This window comes from Hemibagrus wyckioides, linkage group LG14, assembly GCF_019097595.1.
Source record: "Hemibagrus wyckioides isolate EC202008001 linkage group LG14, SWU_Hwy_1.0, whole genome shotgun sequence".
NCBI lineage: Eukaryota > Metazoa > Chordata > Actinopteri > Siluriformes > Bagridae > Hemibagrus > Hemibagrus wyckioides.
In genome coordinates, this window is record NC_080723.1 from 17,700,011 (window position 1) to 17,716,822 (window position 16,812).

The 16,812-nt window shown below is 40.7% G+C and overlaps 1 protein-coding gene across 1 annotated transcript in view; it reads right to left on the minus strand.

The window, feature by feature from the left end:
* Window positions 1-3,525: 3,525 nt before the first annotated feature.
* The window catches only part of nr3c1 (nuclear receptor subfamily 3, group C, member 1 (glucocorticoid receptor)), a 39,940-nt gene continuing 26,653 nt past the window's right edge, over window positions 3,526-16,812 (minus strand). Inside the window, exons 3-9 of the mRNA XM_058407936.1 lie at window positions 13,971-14,134; window positions 12,209-12,325; window positions 11,564-11,842; window positions 7,798-7,942; window positions 7,190-7,320; window positions 6,356-6,513; window positions 3,526-3,685 (exon numbers count right to left, since the gene is read on the minus strand). Coding sequence (XP_058263919.1) covers window positions 3,533-3,685; window positions 6,356-6,513; window positions 7,190-7,320; window positions 7,798-7,942; window positions 11,564-11,842; window positions 12,209-12,325; window positions 13,971-14,134 — 1,147 coding nt within the window. The 3' untranslated portion in view covers window positions 3,526-3,532. The remainder of the gene's footprint in view (window positions 3,686-6,355; window positions 6,514-7,189; window positions 7,321-7,797; window positions 7,943-11,563; window positions 11,843-12,208; window positions 12,326-13,970; window positions 14,135-16,812) is intronic.

The window sequence follows — 16,812 nt, forward strand, 5'->3', positions numbered from 1 at the left end:
GGTCAGTATCTATTAATAGTGGTCCAAGGAAGGAACAGTGGTGAACCGGCAACAGGGTCTTGAGCGGCCAAGGCTCATTGATGCACGTGGGGAGTGAAGGCTGGCCCGTGTGATCCGATCTAACAGACGAGCTACTGTTACTCAAATTGCTGAAGAAGTTAATGCTGGTTCTGATAGAAAGGTGTCAGAATACACAGTGCATGATGGGTCAGGGCTAAAGGGGACCAACACAACATTAGGCAGGTGGTCATAATGTCATGATGATGTCTTGCACTGTTTGCACTTTATGTAGCTAGGACAAACTTTCCCTAGCTCAGTGTTGTTTCTGTTCTGTATCTGTATATGTTCTGTGTTGTTTATGTAGCATCAGGGTCCTGGAGAAACGTTTGTACCACGTCGACTATATGCGGTTGAAATGATAATAAGCCTTCTTGTCTTGATTTATAACGGTGGATTGTTATACCTTCACCCCTGTCCTGTTGAGGCCGTTGGTGACGTCACTGACTCTTGTTTTTGGGTTTTTCTTCACAGCTCTCACAATATTTGTCACCATCTGCTGTTGATTTTATTGGCTGCCGGTTTCTTTCTTGTTGTATTGGCTTTGCTTAAGGCTCTGATGGATTTTCTCTCTTTTCTCAGCTTCAAAATGGCTCCCATAGCCAGCGCTCAGGTCTTCATGTTGGTTGGTCCTGTTTAACAACAAACTGATTTCTCACAGGAGCCAGGACTCAAACCAAGAGCAGACATTCAGAGCTTTTCTGACAGGGACTTTACTGAACAATTTAAGAGGCAGCTAGACCAAAAAAAAAAAACCCAACATCTCTCCTTCTTTCATGTCTGGAGAAAGAGCTATGATTTTTTTTTTCTGTTAGCTTGGCTGCTGATCTCAGAGAAGTGTCTGAACAACGGGACGCTGGATATAATCTGGTCTTTTTATTCATGTATTAAACATGTAATAAGCTTTAACAGAGGAAAATGAAAATATTCCATCTTTGTTTTGTTTCTCTCCATTTCCTGCTCAGCAGAACTCTTGACAAACTGTTAAGACAAGCATAGATTTTTGCGCGTCTAAAAATCGGAAAGTAATACACGTTTTGGCACAGAAAGAGTAGAATACAACAAATACAGGCTTGTAGAAATTCCCCGAGAAGTGAGTATGAGGCTAGCATGTTGCTCTTTATCTGAGAAATGGACTGAGCAAGGTCATCACCGCAAAGGTGAGTTAGACTGATTAAACAGCAGAGAGCGAGGATAACGTGTGTGTGTGCGTAAGGAACAATGGCATTAAGCTGAGACAGGCCCTGCAGATGTGTGTGCGTTTGAGAAAGAGAGATAAAGTTAGAGAGACAGACAAGAGAAAGAGGCAGAAAGGATGAAAGACAGAGAGAAAGAGACAAGACGGAGAGAAAAGAGACAAAGAGACAAGACAGTGAGAGAGGGAAAGAAAGAAGGAGACGGAGGAATAAACATAGATATGAAGAGTCAGATAGAAAGAGAGACAGAAATACACAGAGATAAAGAGAAATGGGGGTGTGTGAGAGAGAGAGAGAGACAGGGAGGGAGGGAACAGAGGGAAAGAAAGACAGAAATACACAGAGATAAAGAGAAATGGGTGTGTGTGTGAGAGAGAGAGAGAGAGAGAGAGAGACAGAGACAGGGAGGGAGGGAACAGAGGGAAAGAAAGACAGAAATACACAGAGAAAGTGTGACTGTGTGTGTGTGAGAGAGAGAGAGAGAGAGAGAGACAGGGAGGGATGAAGGGAAAGAGAGAGACACAAATACAGAGAGATAGGAAGAAAATGTGAGAGTGAGAGAGAGAGAGTTTGTGTGTGTGTGAGAGAGAGAGAGAGAGAGAGAGAGAGAGAGACAGACAGGGAGGGATGGAGGGAAAGAGAGAGACAGAAATACAGAGAGATAGGAAGAAAATGTGAGAGTGTGAGAGAGAGAGAAAGAGAGAGAGTTTGTGTGTGAGAGAGTGTGTGTGAGAGAGAGAGAGAGTGTGTGTTTGTGTGAGAGAGAGTTTGTGTGTGTGTGTGAGAGAGAGAGAGAGTGTGTGTGAGAGAGTGTGTTTGTGTGTGAGAGAGTGAGAGTTTGTGTGTGAGAGAGTGTGTGTGTGAGAGAGAGAGAGTGTTTGTGTGTGTGTGTGTGTGAGAGAGAGAGAGAGAGAGAGAGAGAGAGAGAGAGAGAGCTCTATAATGATTGTACTGTATTTCATTCACTAGCGTTCAGTGAGTGTGTGTGGATTTGCAGGATGATAAATGGATGCTTTATTATTTGTGAGCATTATTCTGTAAGGTTCATATGATCGGCGTTTCCCTCCGTACTTCAGCTGTCATGACACACACACACAAACAAAAAGACCAAACAAACAAAAAAAAAAGAGGCAGAAATCATAAGCACACTTTCACATTGCATGAATTCCTACAGCGAGTCCGCCGTGGCTCTCCGAGACCAACACGAGCGCTCGCGTGTAAACCTGCAAGCTTTCATCCCGCCCCCTTTTTCTTTTATTCCTCTTAAAGCGTTGAATAGGAGTGAAAAAGTGCTTCAAATTGCATTTGACAAATCCAACAGGATCATATGTAGGAAAAAGATGTGGATTAAACTCCTGAAAATTTTCCGATATAAGCAGGAAGGATTGCTGTCGTTCACGCTAGGGTCAGCTGCCAGGAACGCAAATCTGATGGTTTTGCTCTGAAAGGAAAATAAAAATGGCCAGTGCAAGAGGGTATAAAAATACAATCAAATGTAAATATCGAAAACAGGATGCTGGGTTATGCACGGTTACAGAAAATAATGGCTAAAATGGGACAAAGCTCAAAAAAAGGCACATATTTTCCCTTTTTGCTATAATTGTATAATTGTGGAGATTCAGTAAAGCGGTTAGCGAATCATGAGGGTTAAGATAGGAAAAAAACCCAAAAAACAAACAAACAAAACAACAAAAGCTATGTGTTGTGCAAGTTACTCCAACCTTAAACAATGTCAAAGCCACATCTCTGTACACGTTACTGAAATGATTCATTCAAACATCAAAATTTTCTTAGGACAGAAATTAAAGATCTGAAAATCTATAACATGTATACGGATTTAATAAGTGCTAGGATGTTGCTTTCGCTCCAAAAATAAAAAATAAAAGAAAGCAGACATTGTGTAGAAAGAGCTTTACTACTTATTGTAATGTTGAGAATCAAACACCTGAGACAACATTTATGATATAATTTTTTTTTTTTCCATCCACCAGACCATAATTCTATATCCGCTGAGTTTCCGGTCAGTTTACCCGTCTTTAGACCTGTCCGTCGTTGTTCTGAGCTGTGGATCGCCCGCATACTGTTCCGTTCCCTAATGACATTGTGTGTCCTCTCCTCCCCTCACAAAGCCCTTCATCCAACCTGTCTCTCCGTCCCTCCGTGTGGTTCATGAGGAACGCTTGGTGATGTGGTATAGCTTTAAGGCATGTTGTCCCGCTGCCGGAAAAATAAAACGTTTGTCTTGTTTTGTTTTGTTTTCCCCCTCTCTCTTTTTCCTTTCATTTCTGGTGAAAGAGCAGCGGCTTGACGCTCCCGGCTTTGATTTTTGGTAGCTGGTTGCTGATGACTTCGGCGAGCATCTCGGGGAACTCCACGCTCAGGGACTTATTCACGAATGTGTAGAAGCAGAAGTTCAACAGTCCACCCACCATCTGAGAGGAGAGAGAGAGAGAGAGAGAGATTGAAATGAGACATCATGAGAGAAAGACAGTGATAGAGAGAAACAGAGATAATAAGGATGATAAGTATGATAGAAAGAGAAAGAAAATGAGAGAGTGAGTGGGAGATACAGAAAGAATATGAGAGAGAGAGAGAGAGAGAGAGAGAGAGAGAGGGAGATACAGAAAGAATGGGAGGGAGAGCGAGAGAGATAGAAAGAATGGGAAGGAGAGAGAGAGAGAGAGAGAGGGAGATACAGAAAGAATGGGAGGGAGAGCGAGAGAGATAGAAAGAATGGGAAGGAGAGAGAGAGAGAGAGAGAGAGAGAGGGAGATACAGAAAGAATGGGAGGGAGAGCGAGAGAGATAGAAAGAATGGGAAGGAGAGAGAGAGAGAGAGAGAGAGGGAGATACAGAAAGAATGGGAGGGAGAGCGAGAGAGATAGAAAGAATGGGAAGGAGAGAGAGAGAGAGAGAGAGAGAGAGAGAGAGAGAGAGAGAGAGAGGGAGATACAGAAAGAATGGGAGGGAGAGCGAGAGATACAGAAAGAATGAGAGAGAGAGAGAGAGAGATACAGAAAGAATGAGAGAGAGAGAGAGAGAGAGAGAGAGAGAGAGAGAGATACAGAAAGAATGGGAAGGAGAGAGAGAGAGATAGAAAGAATGGGAAGGAGAGAGAGAGGGAGGGAGATACAGAAAGAATGGGAGAGAGAGAGGGAGATACAGAAAATGAGAGAGAGAGAGAGAGAGAGAGAGATACAGAAAGAATGGGAAGGAGAGAGAGAGAGATAGAAAGAATGGGAAGGAGAGAGAGAGAGAGAGAGAGAGAGAGAGAGGGAGATACAGAAAGAATGGGAGGGAGAGTGAGAGATACAGAAAGAATGAGAGAGAGAGAGAGAGAGAGAGAGAGAGAGAGAGAGAGAGAGAGAGAGATACAGAAAGAATGGGAAGGAGAGAGAGAGGGAGATACAGAAAGAATGGGAAGGAGAGAGAGATACAGAAAGAATGAGATACAGAAAGAATGGGAGAGAGAGAGAGAGATACAGAAAGAATGGGAAGGAGAGAGAGACAGAGAGAGAGACAAAGAATGAGAGGGAGAGAGAGAGATACAGAAAGAATGTGTGTGTGAGAGAGAGAGATACAGAAAGAATGTGTGAGAGAGAGAGAGAGAGGGTGAACCCATAGGATCAGTAAATGTAATAAACAGCGTGATCAGTCCTCATCTGTTTGTTGTATTCTCTCCACTATTACAGCAGGGTTAAATCCAGTGCAGCTCTTTATTCAGCTGCCCTCTAGTGGTCAGTGTCACTAACTACCGGCCCCGGTGTGAGAGGTGTACAGAGTTAGCACTGACAAATATGATCATGAAACCTGACGCATTTTACATCAGGCCTGTGTGAGCGGCTTTACTGACTTAACGTGTGTTAGAGCGTCACAAAAAAATCAACTGTCCCTCTGACATCTCCCACTGCTAGAATGGTTCTGACCAGTACACCGGGAGTGGACGAAAAAATTCACAACACGGACATTTCTAGAATCCATGACCTGTGTTAGGATATTCATAGGCTTCCTAACAAAATGCCAGAGGAAAAGTAGCGTTGCATTTCAAAACACATTCAATAAATAAATAATAATAAAAACAAAAAAAATATATATAAAATAATATATACTATAAAAAAATTATTATATTATATTTATTACATATATTATATTTACAGTCTTACACTGTCTTCTATTTATATTTATTTCTATTATATTTATTTATAAATATATTTTTAAATGAATGAATTCCACAAATCTTTAAATTAATTGAATTTTAATGAAACTGTAACCCTGAGACTTTTATAATGTTTACAAAAACACTATTTTATTTATAATTAACGAATTAATTATATGATATAATAATTAATTAATTAATATATTATTTATTTATTATATTTAATTTTTTAGAATTTTGAAAATCAGCTTATCCAAATGTGTAATTGTAATTTATTAGAAAAGTGAATTGTTGAGATAATTGATATCATGATGTTGATATTCTGAAGTAACTGGCTGCATTTACAATTAATGAATCATGAACATTACTGAATAACAAAGACACTGATGACGATGCAGTTTCTTCTTTCTCTCTGACTTTTGCTGAATTTATTCCTGCTCTGGAGTTCGGAGTCTAATGTTACTAATACATAAATACACAATACCTAAAGATGTCCAAATCTTCTTCCACATGCTTGGACTGACTTTACTGATCTTAGTTCTGAACCTACGACTTGTCTGTACGTTGAACTGAAGCGCTATTATCAGCAGTCCTCATCACTGTTCTTATTCTGTTTAGAAAAGGTTGAGGGCTGAGGTTGTGATCTCCAGCTGCAGCTATCATTACACTACAGAGTTCAGCTGCATGCTGATGTTTAGAGATTACAGAAAGTCTCACTGTTTCTCGAACCGCAATTGACGTTACTGAAAAACTGCTTGTGGTCTGAAAACAGATTCTGGTTGAGATAGACTTCCTTTCTGTGTTCTTGACAGAAACAAACACCTCGGACCTCAAACATGCCTCGGCTGATCGACTTGCATCGTACGTGTCTGGGAAGTGCCTGATTCAGTTAGATTTCAGATCAGATCTATAATCCAGTGTTTTGAGTCTAAGCACAGGAGTCTTACGTCATGCATGGAGTCCAGTAGCTTAGTGAGCTGGTAGAATCGTTGCCAGTTCTGGCTGGAGTTCTCTTCCCTCTTCACGATGGCTTTTCCCAGTTCTTTAATGTAGGACATCCTGATCTCATCGAACACAGACTGACTCTTCAGACCGTCCTTTGGCACTGAGGAAGAACAGAAAGGTATTATTTTACATGAATAGAGGAAAATTAAACCAATAACACACAAAGGCTTGTGGAGAAACAAAACCCAACCTCCCAAAAAGGACATGTTCATCAGAACTAGCTACCTCGGCACACTTAGATCTACACGAGTCAGGTAATATTCTTGTTTATACCATTCTGTTCCTCTTACAGCATAACCTGTAATGTTTTATTCCTTCCAAACATTTCAGGAAACAGTTTAGAAGTGTTGTGAAAATGAAACAGGAACGTTGCATAATATATGTGTACAAGTATGTGTAAATGTTTATATGCAAATTTCAGCACATCATTTTAATTCTTTATCAGTTCTCTGGATGCAAATTTAGTTGCTTTACTGGTTGTTGTCGTCCTTCGGCTGCTCCCAGTTATAGGGGTCACTGATGCAACCCTCCCAATTTTTTTCTTTCCAGATTTTCTTGCTTCACATATCCATCCATCCATCCATCCATCCACCCACCCACTGCAGATATCAGATTAACAGTTTACAAACTGAAAAATCCTGTCCTTGAAATCTGATCTAAATCGTCCCTGTCCACCACATGGCTGCTTGACCGCTGTGTTAACTCACATAATCCCATTACGGTGTGTAAACAGCTGAGGGTGTGAGGAGTGAGATGAGAGGTGCGGGTTTCCTCACCTGTGCTGAGTAGCAGGAGGACCTTCATGCACAGGTACTCCTCGTTCGACACCTGCAACCTCACAAACTCGTTGGAAATCTTCAGCATCTGTGCACACTGGTCAGTCATGTAGGGCATTTTCATCCTCTCCCTGCACACAACACTGCAGTTACTCCGCCTGCACCCGACACGTGTGACACCTGACATGTGAATGATTTTGTCAATGTGATACAATTCCCTGTATCTCACGTCTGTGCAAACAATCGCCTGCCTTCCAAGGCACAGGAAGAGATTTGTGTAATAATTTCCATCATTTATTATCATATTAGTCATATTTTCTAAGTCGATTTGATCTCAGTGATGTCTGACAGGTTTAGAACAGAGGTGTCTGATCTTATCCGCACATCCGGTGTGGCTGCAGGGTTTCGTTCTGATCTGATTCCACCTGTTGAGACGATCAGGTTTGGCTACTGCTTGCTTGAAATGAAAACCCACACTGGCCCTTTCTGGATAAGACTGGACACCTCTGATTGAGACCAAATCTGGCCCTGGACCATCACAAAAAGATCATTTACACACAGAACACACAGAGTGTAATTGAGGTGAAGAGACTGTGAGGTGTACGTACTCGTTGATCACCAGGTCTGGGGCGAAACAGAGCATGTTGCCGTTACACTGCTGGTAAGATCTCCAGCCCAGACCAAACGACATGAGGAAGAGCCAGGAGGACTGGAGCAGACTCATCTGATCGTCCAGGTGAAGGTTGCGGAAACCTAAAGACAGAAGGTGTTCATGAGGCTACATGAGTGTAGATGGTTTACAGTAGAATGACGATAACAATGACTCAACTGACTCTTTACACAACACACTCGTTACACAACACCCACTAACTCAACTGACTCTTTGCACTCTCATTTTTATATGCTGCAGTTATATACACCGATCAGGCATAACATTATGACCACCGAGAGCTGCCGTGAATAACACTGATGATCTCCTCATCATGGCACCTGTTAGTGGGTGGGATATATTAGGCAGCAAGTGAACATTTTGTCCTCAAAGTTGATGTGTTAGAAGGAGGAAAAATGGACAAGCGTAAGCGAGTTTGATGAAGGGCCAAATAGTGATGGCTAGACGACTGGATCAGAGCATCTCCAAAACTGCAGCTCTTGTGGAGTGTTCCCGGTCTGCAGTGGTCAGTATCTATCAAAAATCCTGTAAGTCCTGGATCTGCTGCTAACATCTTGGTGCCAGATACCACAGCACACCTTCAGGGATCTAGAGTCCATGCCTCGATGGGTCAGCGCTATTTTGGTAGCAAAAGGGGGACCAACACAATATTTGGCAGGTGGTCATAATGTTATGGCTGATTGGTGTATTTAGTCTATTTATCTTCCACCGGTCAACCCACTTCATTACATTTTCCGTGACTCTATTTTGCGCAGCTTATTTTATTATATCTCTTCTCTTTCTATTCCATTTTAATTGGTTGTATTTTATTTTAAAATATTGTAACTGCATTTCACAGCATGTTGTATAGTTTATGATTGTCTAAGTGACCCATTTTTGACCCAAGAATTTCAATCTTACAAAAAGTGTGTGTGTGTGTGTGTGTATACAGAAGTGTGTGGTTTTTAATCAAAAGATCACCAGGCATCTATTTCTGCATCACACTGAGCTAACAAACCGCCCGAATCTCCTCTGCATGAAACCATCGCTGCAAATGCAAATGCACGCCTGGGTCAAGTGCTTCAGTTACGTCTGTAAGAGTATGCAGCATGCTGTGGGATTGTGTTACATAACACACTGAACTTCACTAAATACTACTGAGAGCTGCTTTATGTTTACACACAACAGCTTACTAATCATTACTGTGTACTCTTCATCACTCTACTGTATTCTACTGTCTCTGTCTCACACTGTCTTCTGCCTTATACCGTCTCACACTGTCTTCTGCCTTATACCGTCTCACACTGTCTTCTGCCTTATACCGTCTCACACTGTCTTCTGCCTTATACCGTCTCACACTGTCTTCTGCCTTATACCGTCTCACACTGTCTTCTGCCTTATACCGTCTCACACTGTCTTCTGCCTTATACCGTCTCACACTGTCTTCTGCCTTATACCGTCTCACACTGTCTTCTGCCTTATACCGTCTCACACTGTCTTCTGCCTTATACCGTCTCACACTGTCTTCTGCCTTATACCGTCTCACACTGTCTTCTGCCTTATACCGTCTCACACTGTCTTCTGCCTTATACCGTCTCACACTGTCTTCTGCCTTATACCGTCTCACACTGTCTTCTGCCAAATACCGTCTCACACTGTCTTCTGCCAAATACTGTCTCACACTGTCTTCTGCCTTATACTGTCTTCTGCCTTACACGCCATTTGTCTCACACTCTCTTCTGTCTTACACTGTGTTTGTCTCACACTCTCTTCTGTCTTCTACTGTCTCCTGTCTTCTGCCTTACACTGTCTTGTCTTATACTGTCTTCTGTCTTACATTGTCTCCTGACTTATAGTCTCTTCTGTCTTGCACTGTTTTCCGTCTTACACCATCTTCTGTCTTACACTGTCTCTGTCTTACAATGTATCTGTCTTACACTATCTTCTGTCTCCCACTGTTTTTGTCTCCCACTGTCTCTGTCTCCCACTGTCCTTTGTCTTACACTGTCTGCACACATGCACTTTATGCAGTACTTAGCTCTGTGTTGTTTTATGTTTTTGTGTATTGCGTAGCACCAGGGTCCTGGAGGAACGCGGTTTCATTTCACCATGTACTTCACCAAATGACAACAAAAGCTTCTTGACTTGACTTTCATAATATTGAAATATCCGAGCATTAATTATTTAAGGGGCAACAAGGACGTTCTGTGTTTGATGCTTCTGTGTCTGAATCTATAATCTATTATAGGACACAGAGTCTAAACCCCTCATTACGTTACACTCAGTGCAGTGAGCATGTATAGTGAACAGGAAAGACATTTAATATTTGACCTGCTGAAATGTAACGTACATAATGGCTCACTTAAAATAAATAAATAAAATAAAATAAATAAAAATAAAAAAATCTGGCTAAACTTTGTTTAAATATTAAAAATAATTTCTAAAAACTATTTATATCATGAAATTCTAATACAAAATATATGCAGATGATTTTAGCTTGCTTTGTCGATTAAATTTATCATTGGCAGTAATAAGAATAAATAAATATTTTTGCTGAATTCATCTTTGTAGCTTTGGCTGTGGTTAAAGTGGGACACCCCCCAAAAACAGACAAGTTATTATTTTTATTTATGTTACAATGTTGGAATAATGCAGTAAATCTGTTTTATCTTTCGCCCTCCATGTTGTAAAGTGACTGACCGAAAGGTAAAAACTACCAAACAAACAAAGAAACCACTTGACGGTTGTGTTCCTCTGAAAAGGAACTTATTTTGGATCTTATATTAAAAGCGCCCACGCTCTGTCTGCTTCCCATTTGTTTCCCATAGGAAGACATGTAAAACGTGCACAGTGGCAGATGAGGAAAGAGACGTGTGAAACTATTCACAGTGAAAGTGTGAAAGCTGCTTAACAAGAGTCTCAACAGTCACACAAACAACAGGATTATTTCATCTGACCGGTTTATACGCGGTTTATGTTTTTATGCTTGGGTACTTTATAGGATGTGAGATCATTATTAAGATCATTTCTCCAAACTGTTCAGGCAAAACTAAAAGGAAGCTTAGTAACAACGAAATTTAGCTTTGATTTAATGCTTTTTACTAGAGAAAAAATGGAATTTGTGTCGGTTTTGTTGTCTGTGTTCAGCATTGAATATCTTTGTGAATGGCTTAATGACATGAAAGTGGACACTCAGTGCTTTAATAATTTGTAGCTTTTCATAAGTATTTCTGTTGTTACCTAGCCTACTAGGGGAAATAAATTCATCGACAAGTTCCAAAAAACCCCTAAAATGATCATTTTCTTTCTAAAATGTGAAAGTGTTATCTTCAGCTACTAAAATTCTGTGTAAGGTTATCTAACAGAGGCAAAAACACACGTCTCACACTAAAGGTCCAACATAGTCCTGACTCATTTTATATCAGACTTGCAGAGACAAAATAATTTGTTTGTTTATACTGACTGAAAATGTTAGATAAGTCGATATCGCTTATCGCAATTATGGCTAATTGTGGATTTATTTTGAATCAGTATGTCTGCTATATTGTGATAAGTGAAGATCATCCTAATGCACTATTTGACAGAAGGGACACTACAAGATGCAACACAGTGAGCCTTTCTCTCCACTGAATAATTCTATTTACATTTACACCATCACTCTTCATCATTGTGTCTCACGTGATTGCTCCTGAATGAGCTGAATGATGAAGTGGTGTGGTCAGTACCTGGCAGAGATTTGGCCCACTTGACGGCGGAGATGAACTGGCGTCCTCCCAGTCTGTTCAGGGTGGTCATGAGCCGCGTGGACGTGTCTGTGACCGTGCTGTCGTAGCCGGCGTAAATGGTCTCGGGCTCGATGGCTTTGAGCAGGGACAGCATGGTGGGCACCAGTTGCGGCACGGCTTTGGGGACCAGCGCTCGAGCCTCGGGCACCGGAGGAGGAGGAAGCTCAACCGTGTTGGGCTGCTGTACGCCTTTCAGCTTCAGCTTCTTGGCTTTCCGTGCTGGTAGGAGGAGAGGGTAGGGATTTTTGTTAATAACAGGCTTGTCATATATTCAGCAGGTCGATTCTGGAGGATTATTTCATGCGTAATGAATCTGTAATGTATAATCTATAGCACATGTAATACACAGGGTCACAAAACACCATTATGTAATACTCAGTGTAGTGAGAATGTGTAGTGAATAGGAAAGACATGCAATATTTGCCAAATGGAGCTAAAAACAAGCATTTAATATATCAAAATTATTTATAGAATCAAATTATAATACTTTTTTTTTTTTTTTTTTACTTCAGACAGTGAAACAGCCTTTTTCTATAGTTTTTGTGGCATGAATGTATATTGTTTGAACTGTGGTGATCTTGTTACCTTCCAGGTTCATGCCAACCATGAGGCACTTGCGGAAACGGCAGGCGGGGCAGTTCTTCCTGCGGATTTTGTCGATGATGCAGTCATTCCGCCCGGCGCACAGATAATTGTGTTGCCCTGTGAGGGTTCAAGGGAGTGCACATGCCATTATGTTTAGTCAACAAACCACGGACATGTGTTTATGATGGACAGCTTTTGGAAAAGAAAAAAAAATCATTGCATCTAATAAATAAACTTTGCCTTTTTAATGGCAGGAGTTTCTAATTACGGCAACAAAGAGAAATCATCATACCAAGGGGGTTCGATTCTTAGAGCCAGGGTGATTCTCCAGTTCAGGTTTTTCGAGCACTGACAGGCGTCGTCAAGTTACACCTACCTCGAATGCAGTACTAATTAGATTGGATAAAGATGTAATGCTTATGAGCTTATGTTAACGAGCTTAATATCAGCGTAATTATAAATGGCAGAAATAGGAGCTGCGGGTTTATCATATATACACCTCACGCATGTATTCTGAAAATTTTTCTGCATGATTATTAGTGGATCAGACATGTTCCTTTATCACCTCTGATATCTGATCATCTGTCTGATCTCCTATCGCTATATCAGGACAGTGTTGTCTTTAAAAAAACAAAAAACAAAAGATCATCACAGAAACCAGCACAAACACAGCAAACCTGAATGGCAGGTTCATTCTTTTGTGTGTCAACTGTACAAAGCATTAGTGTTTAATCTGCCATTTAAAGAATATGGCTTTTTTATATAAATTAAATACTATTTATGACACCCAAATAGTCTAATAGCATACTGCAGAGATCTAACGGTGAAAAACAGCATGGTTAATTCAGCAGCCAGAGAATCACACACACACTCTTACACAGGCGCCGTAACACCATGCTGGTAATCTGGTCTTAACACGACGAGGCTCAGAGAGACAGCGGAGGCGGACATCAGCAGTATTTACAGAGTTTAGTTACCATCTGCCTTCTGTCCTGAGCGCCATCCTTCAATTTACACCAAACTAAACACTGAACTGCCCCCAGACAGCCTTCTGAGAGAGAAAGACTTCCCTAATTAATATTCATGTAAACTCTACGAATACACAAATGAAAAATAAAAATAAATAAATAAATAAGAGAGGCCACGAGTTCAGTACATGACGCCAAACACTGAAAAAGAAAAACTTTTAACAGATGGGGTTTTTGAAAAACAAACAAACAAAAAATTCCATGTGATAAAACTAAAATTTTGTATTGTTCGGATTTTTTAAAGAAGTTTTTTTTTTATTGTAGATGTTATAAATATATTTTAGATGTTATAAATTGATCTTCTAAATGTTTTATTTTGGACCATACAGATCTATTAGGACCTTCAAAAAGACTCCAGTGACACTTCTTTCCAAATCTTCTTATTTATTAGAATTCCTTTCATTATTTCTATTTACTTATAAACATAAACAATGTAAGCAGAAGTGTCTGGGTTTTTTATTTCACTGCAAATTCTATACTCAAATTATATTGACTGTGTATGTGACAAATAATCCTGAATCTTGAATCTTAATGTCTCCAAAAAATGTTGACTGAACACTGGACAAATGAACAAACACGTGTTTTATTCTGGTCACGCTGATCTACAGGCCGTGTTTCACGTGTTCCTGTGTTCAGTGGAAAGTTTGTGTCGGCTGTATGAAGGTGTGTGTGTGGGGTGTGTGTAAGAGAGAGAGAGAGAGAGAGATCAGTGTGACTCAGGTGTGTTCTCTGACCTTCCACAGCTCTTTTAAAGAAGACTTTGCAGCTGCCGCAGGTGAGCACTCCGTAGTGGCAGCCTGACGCCTCGTCTGAACACACCAGACAGATTTTGTGTGTGCCGCTGGACTTCCCCGTGCCTGAGGATGTGGCAGTGTTGGACTCAGGCCTGGTAGTTGAGCTAACACACAAAGAGAGAGAGAGAGAGAGATTATTATGCTGCTCATATTTTGTTTTTATTTTGTTATTCAACTTAAAGACGAATACACATGTTGATCAATAAGCTAAACACGGTGATATCAAAAAATAAGCAAGTCAACAAATACATAAACTCATAAATAAGGAAGCACACATAAGCAAATATATAAGTAAATACACAAGGGTTTTCCCCCCTCCCTCCTTTTAGCTGGTCCCATTAGGAGTCGCCAGAGAGGATCAGCTCACTGAGGAAAACCCTCCCCAGTTTGTGGCTGGGGTCATTTCCCTTCACGGGAACTGGACCCGGGCCGTGGCGGTGAGAGCAATAAGTAAATAACTCAAAAGATGCATAAATAAATAATCAAGTGTGGAGGCAAAGAGGTAAACCAACAAATACATAAAACAAAGCAAGCAAACTGGAAAAATAAGCTGTATATAAGCATGTGATTAAATAAATTAGCAGATGCATAAATAAAGTAGACAGATAAATAAACAAATAACAGCCACATCCACTGCCTTGTGCTTTGCTTTGGGATTGGCATTTAATGCAGAACAAAAAATTAATTTTTTTATTTTATCTCACTATAAAAATCTAAAAAAAAAAGTCAGTCATTTTCAGTGCATTTTTTCAAAACAATATCTTCCTTTTCCATTGGAAAACTCCATTTCCAATTCCTGTATATTGCTATTCTAGGTATTTTATATTAATTTCAAGAAGATCTTCAACAAATAAAATACTGTACACCTTTTTTCCCCCCTCTCTGTTTTAATAACCTTGCCCCAGTGATGGAATATTCTTAGTTTTTAATAAAGCTCTCATTTGACCTCTCTTCATACTCTGCACTGCTGGACAGTTTTATTTCTGCTCACCGTCAAAGAAAGCCATTTGCTCTGCAGAGAGAGAGAGAGAGAGAGAGAGAGAGAGAGAGAGAGAGGTCACCCACATGGCCTGCCAAATCGAGGAGCTGCAAATTAGCTCTGACATCTGGACACGCCTGAGTGTCAAATTCTACCCAAAGGTCACTTTGGAGATGAAACAGAGCCTCGGTTGTTGAAGTGTCCACCAGGGGGCGATGAGCGCTTGTAGCGTGTGAGCTAAGCCCTGCCCTGCAGCCACAGTGGCACAGATCTGACTGCACGAAGCTGTAACAACCGACAACGCCCCCACATTCACGAACACACACACACACACACACACACACACAGAGAGAGAGAGAAGGGAACAGAAATACAGAGGGCAAACAGTGTGTGAAACGGTGCCAAACGGATGGCCTACATGCAAATGACATGCAGTGAAAACAACGAAAAAAACCCAAACAGCTATACAGCAGTCTGATATCAGAGGATTTACTGTTAAATAATAATAATAATAATAATAATAATAATAATATTCACATGCTCCAGTCTTGCAAGTTTGCCTTAGTCACTACTAAATAAACATATCACTGTTTCACACTTTCTATAAATGTGCACTACTGTTCTACTGGCACGCTGTTCGTCTCGGCTTTAGACGCTCTGACCGTGGGGAACTGACTGTCTTGTACCTTTTTCTAGCCACAAGCCTGGTGATCTTAAATCTCTCAACCTCATGATCTCACTGGTTTTTCCCACTTGTGTGTATTGCAGGCTGTAACACAACAACATGCTCTGTATCACTTTCTCTTTCCTGCGTCAAACATGTTTATAGGTTAACGTGTAAGAGGGAAATCTGATACCATGCTGATCAGAATGCAATAAAATGGGACAAAGGGGCGTGTCCGAAGCACGGGGGCTTTATCTTCAGTTCTGCATTTCAGCTTGTTGCCCTCAAGACTCATGCAGCTCCCTGTGGCCCTGTGGTTTTCACTCGCTTCTTTTTTTTTTTTACCGAATGTGAACCTTTTCAAATGTCTGTGTTGATATTTTAACCCTGGAGTAAAGCAGAGAGTTGAAGTTATGGGATGCTTCATGTGCTGATGATCAACGCCTGATATCGGTGCAGATGTGTGAGTGTGTGTGTGTCTACTGTACACTGTAACGCTTCAATCCACCACCATCGCTTGTAAGAGGAAGTGATCCCTTACACCAGACTAGGTGTTGTTCTTCTCGAGAGAACACGCGAGCATGTTACTGAGCTAACATACTGACTCGTGAAACAACAGCATGAATGATATTTGGATTTAACCCTGATGTAGCCGTGTAGCCGGATTGTTTTTAATATAAACATGAACTCCAGTATTATGCTTCTGGAAAGACTCAGGGAGAAAAACAGACTTGACAGACATGGTGTGTGAATAATGTCTCTGAAAGTTCCTCAACATCGGCTACATCCTCAATTTATTTCTGTCTGGATCTTCCTAATTTTTCGAACAAATGTAGTTGGTTCTACTTTCCGAAATGTAAACAGACATGTAGCTTAGTTTTAAAGCATCGCAATAAGACAGTTACAAAAGATGAATAAATGAAATCCCTACTGTGTATACATACTTCTCTGTGTGTGCGTGTGTGTGTGGGGACTTTTGGAAACCGCATGACAATGAGCTTTTCACAGCAAGATATGTCACTGGACTAAAAAAGGCTTACAGAATCCATTATTTACAAGTTATTTAAGGTTCGAAGCAGTAAGTAGTGAGTCATCAAAAGAGAAAAGAAAACCAAACAGTGTCTATTTAAGGCTCAGTC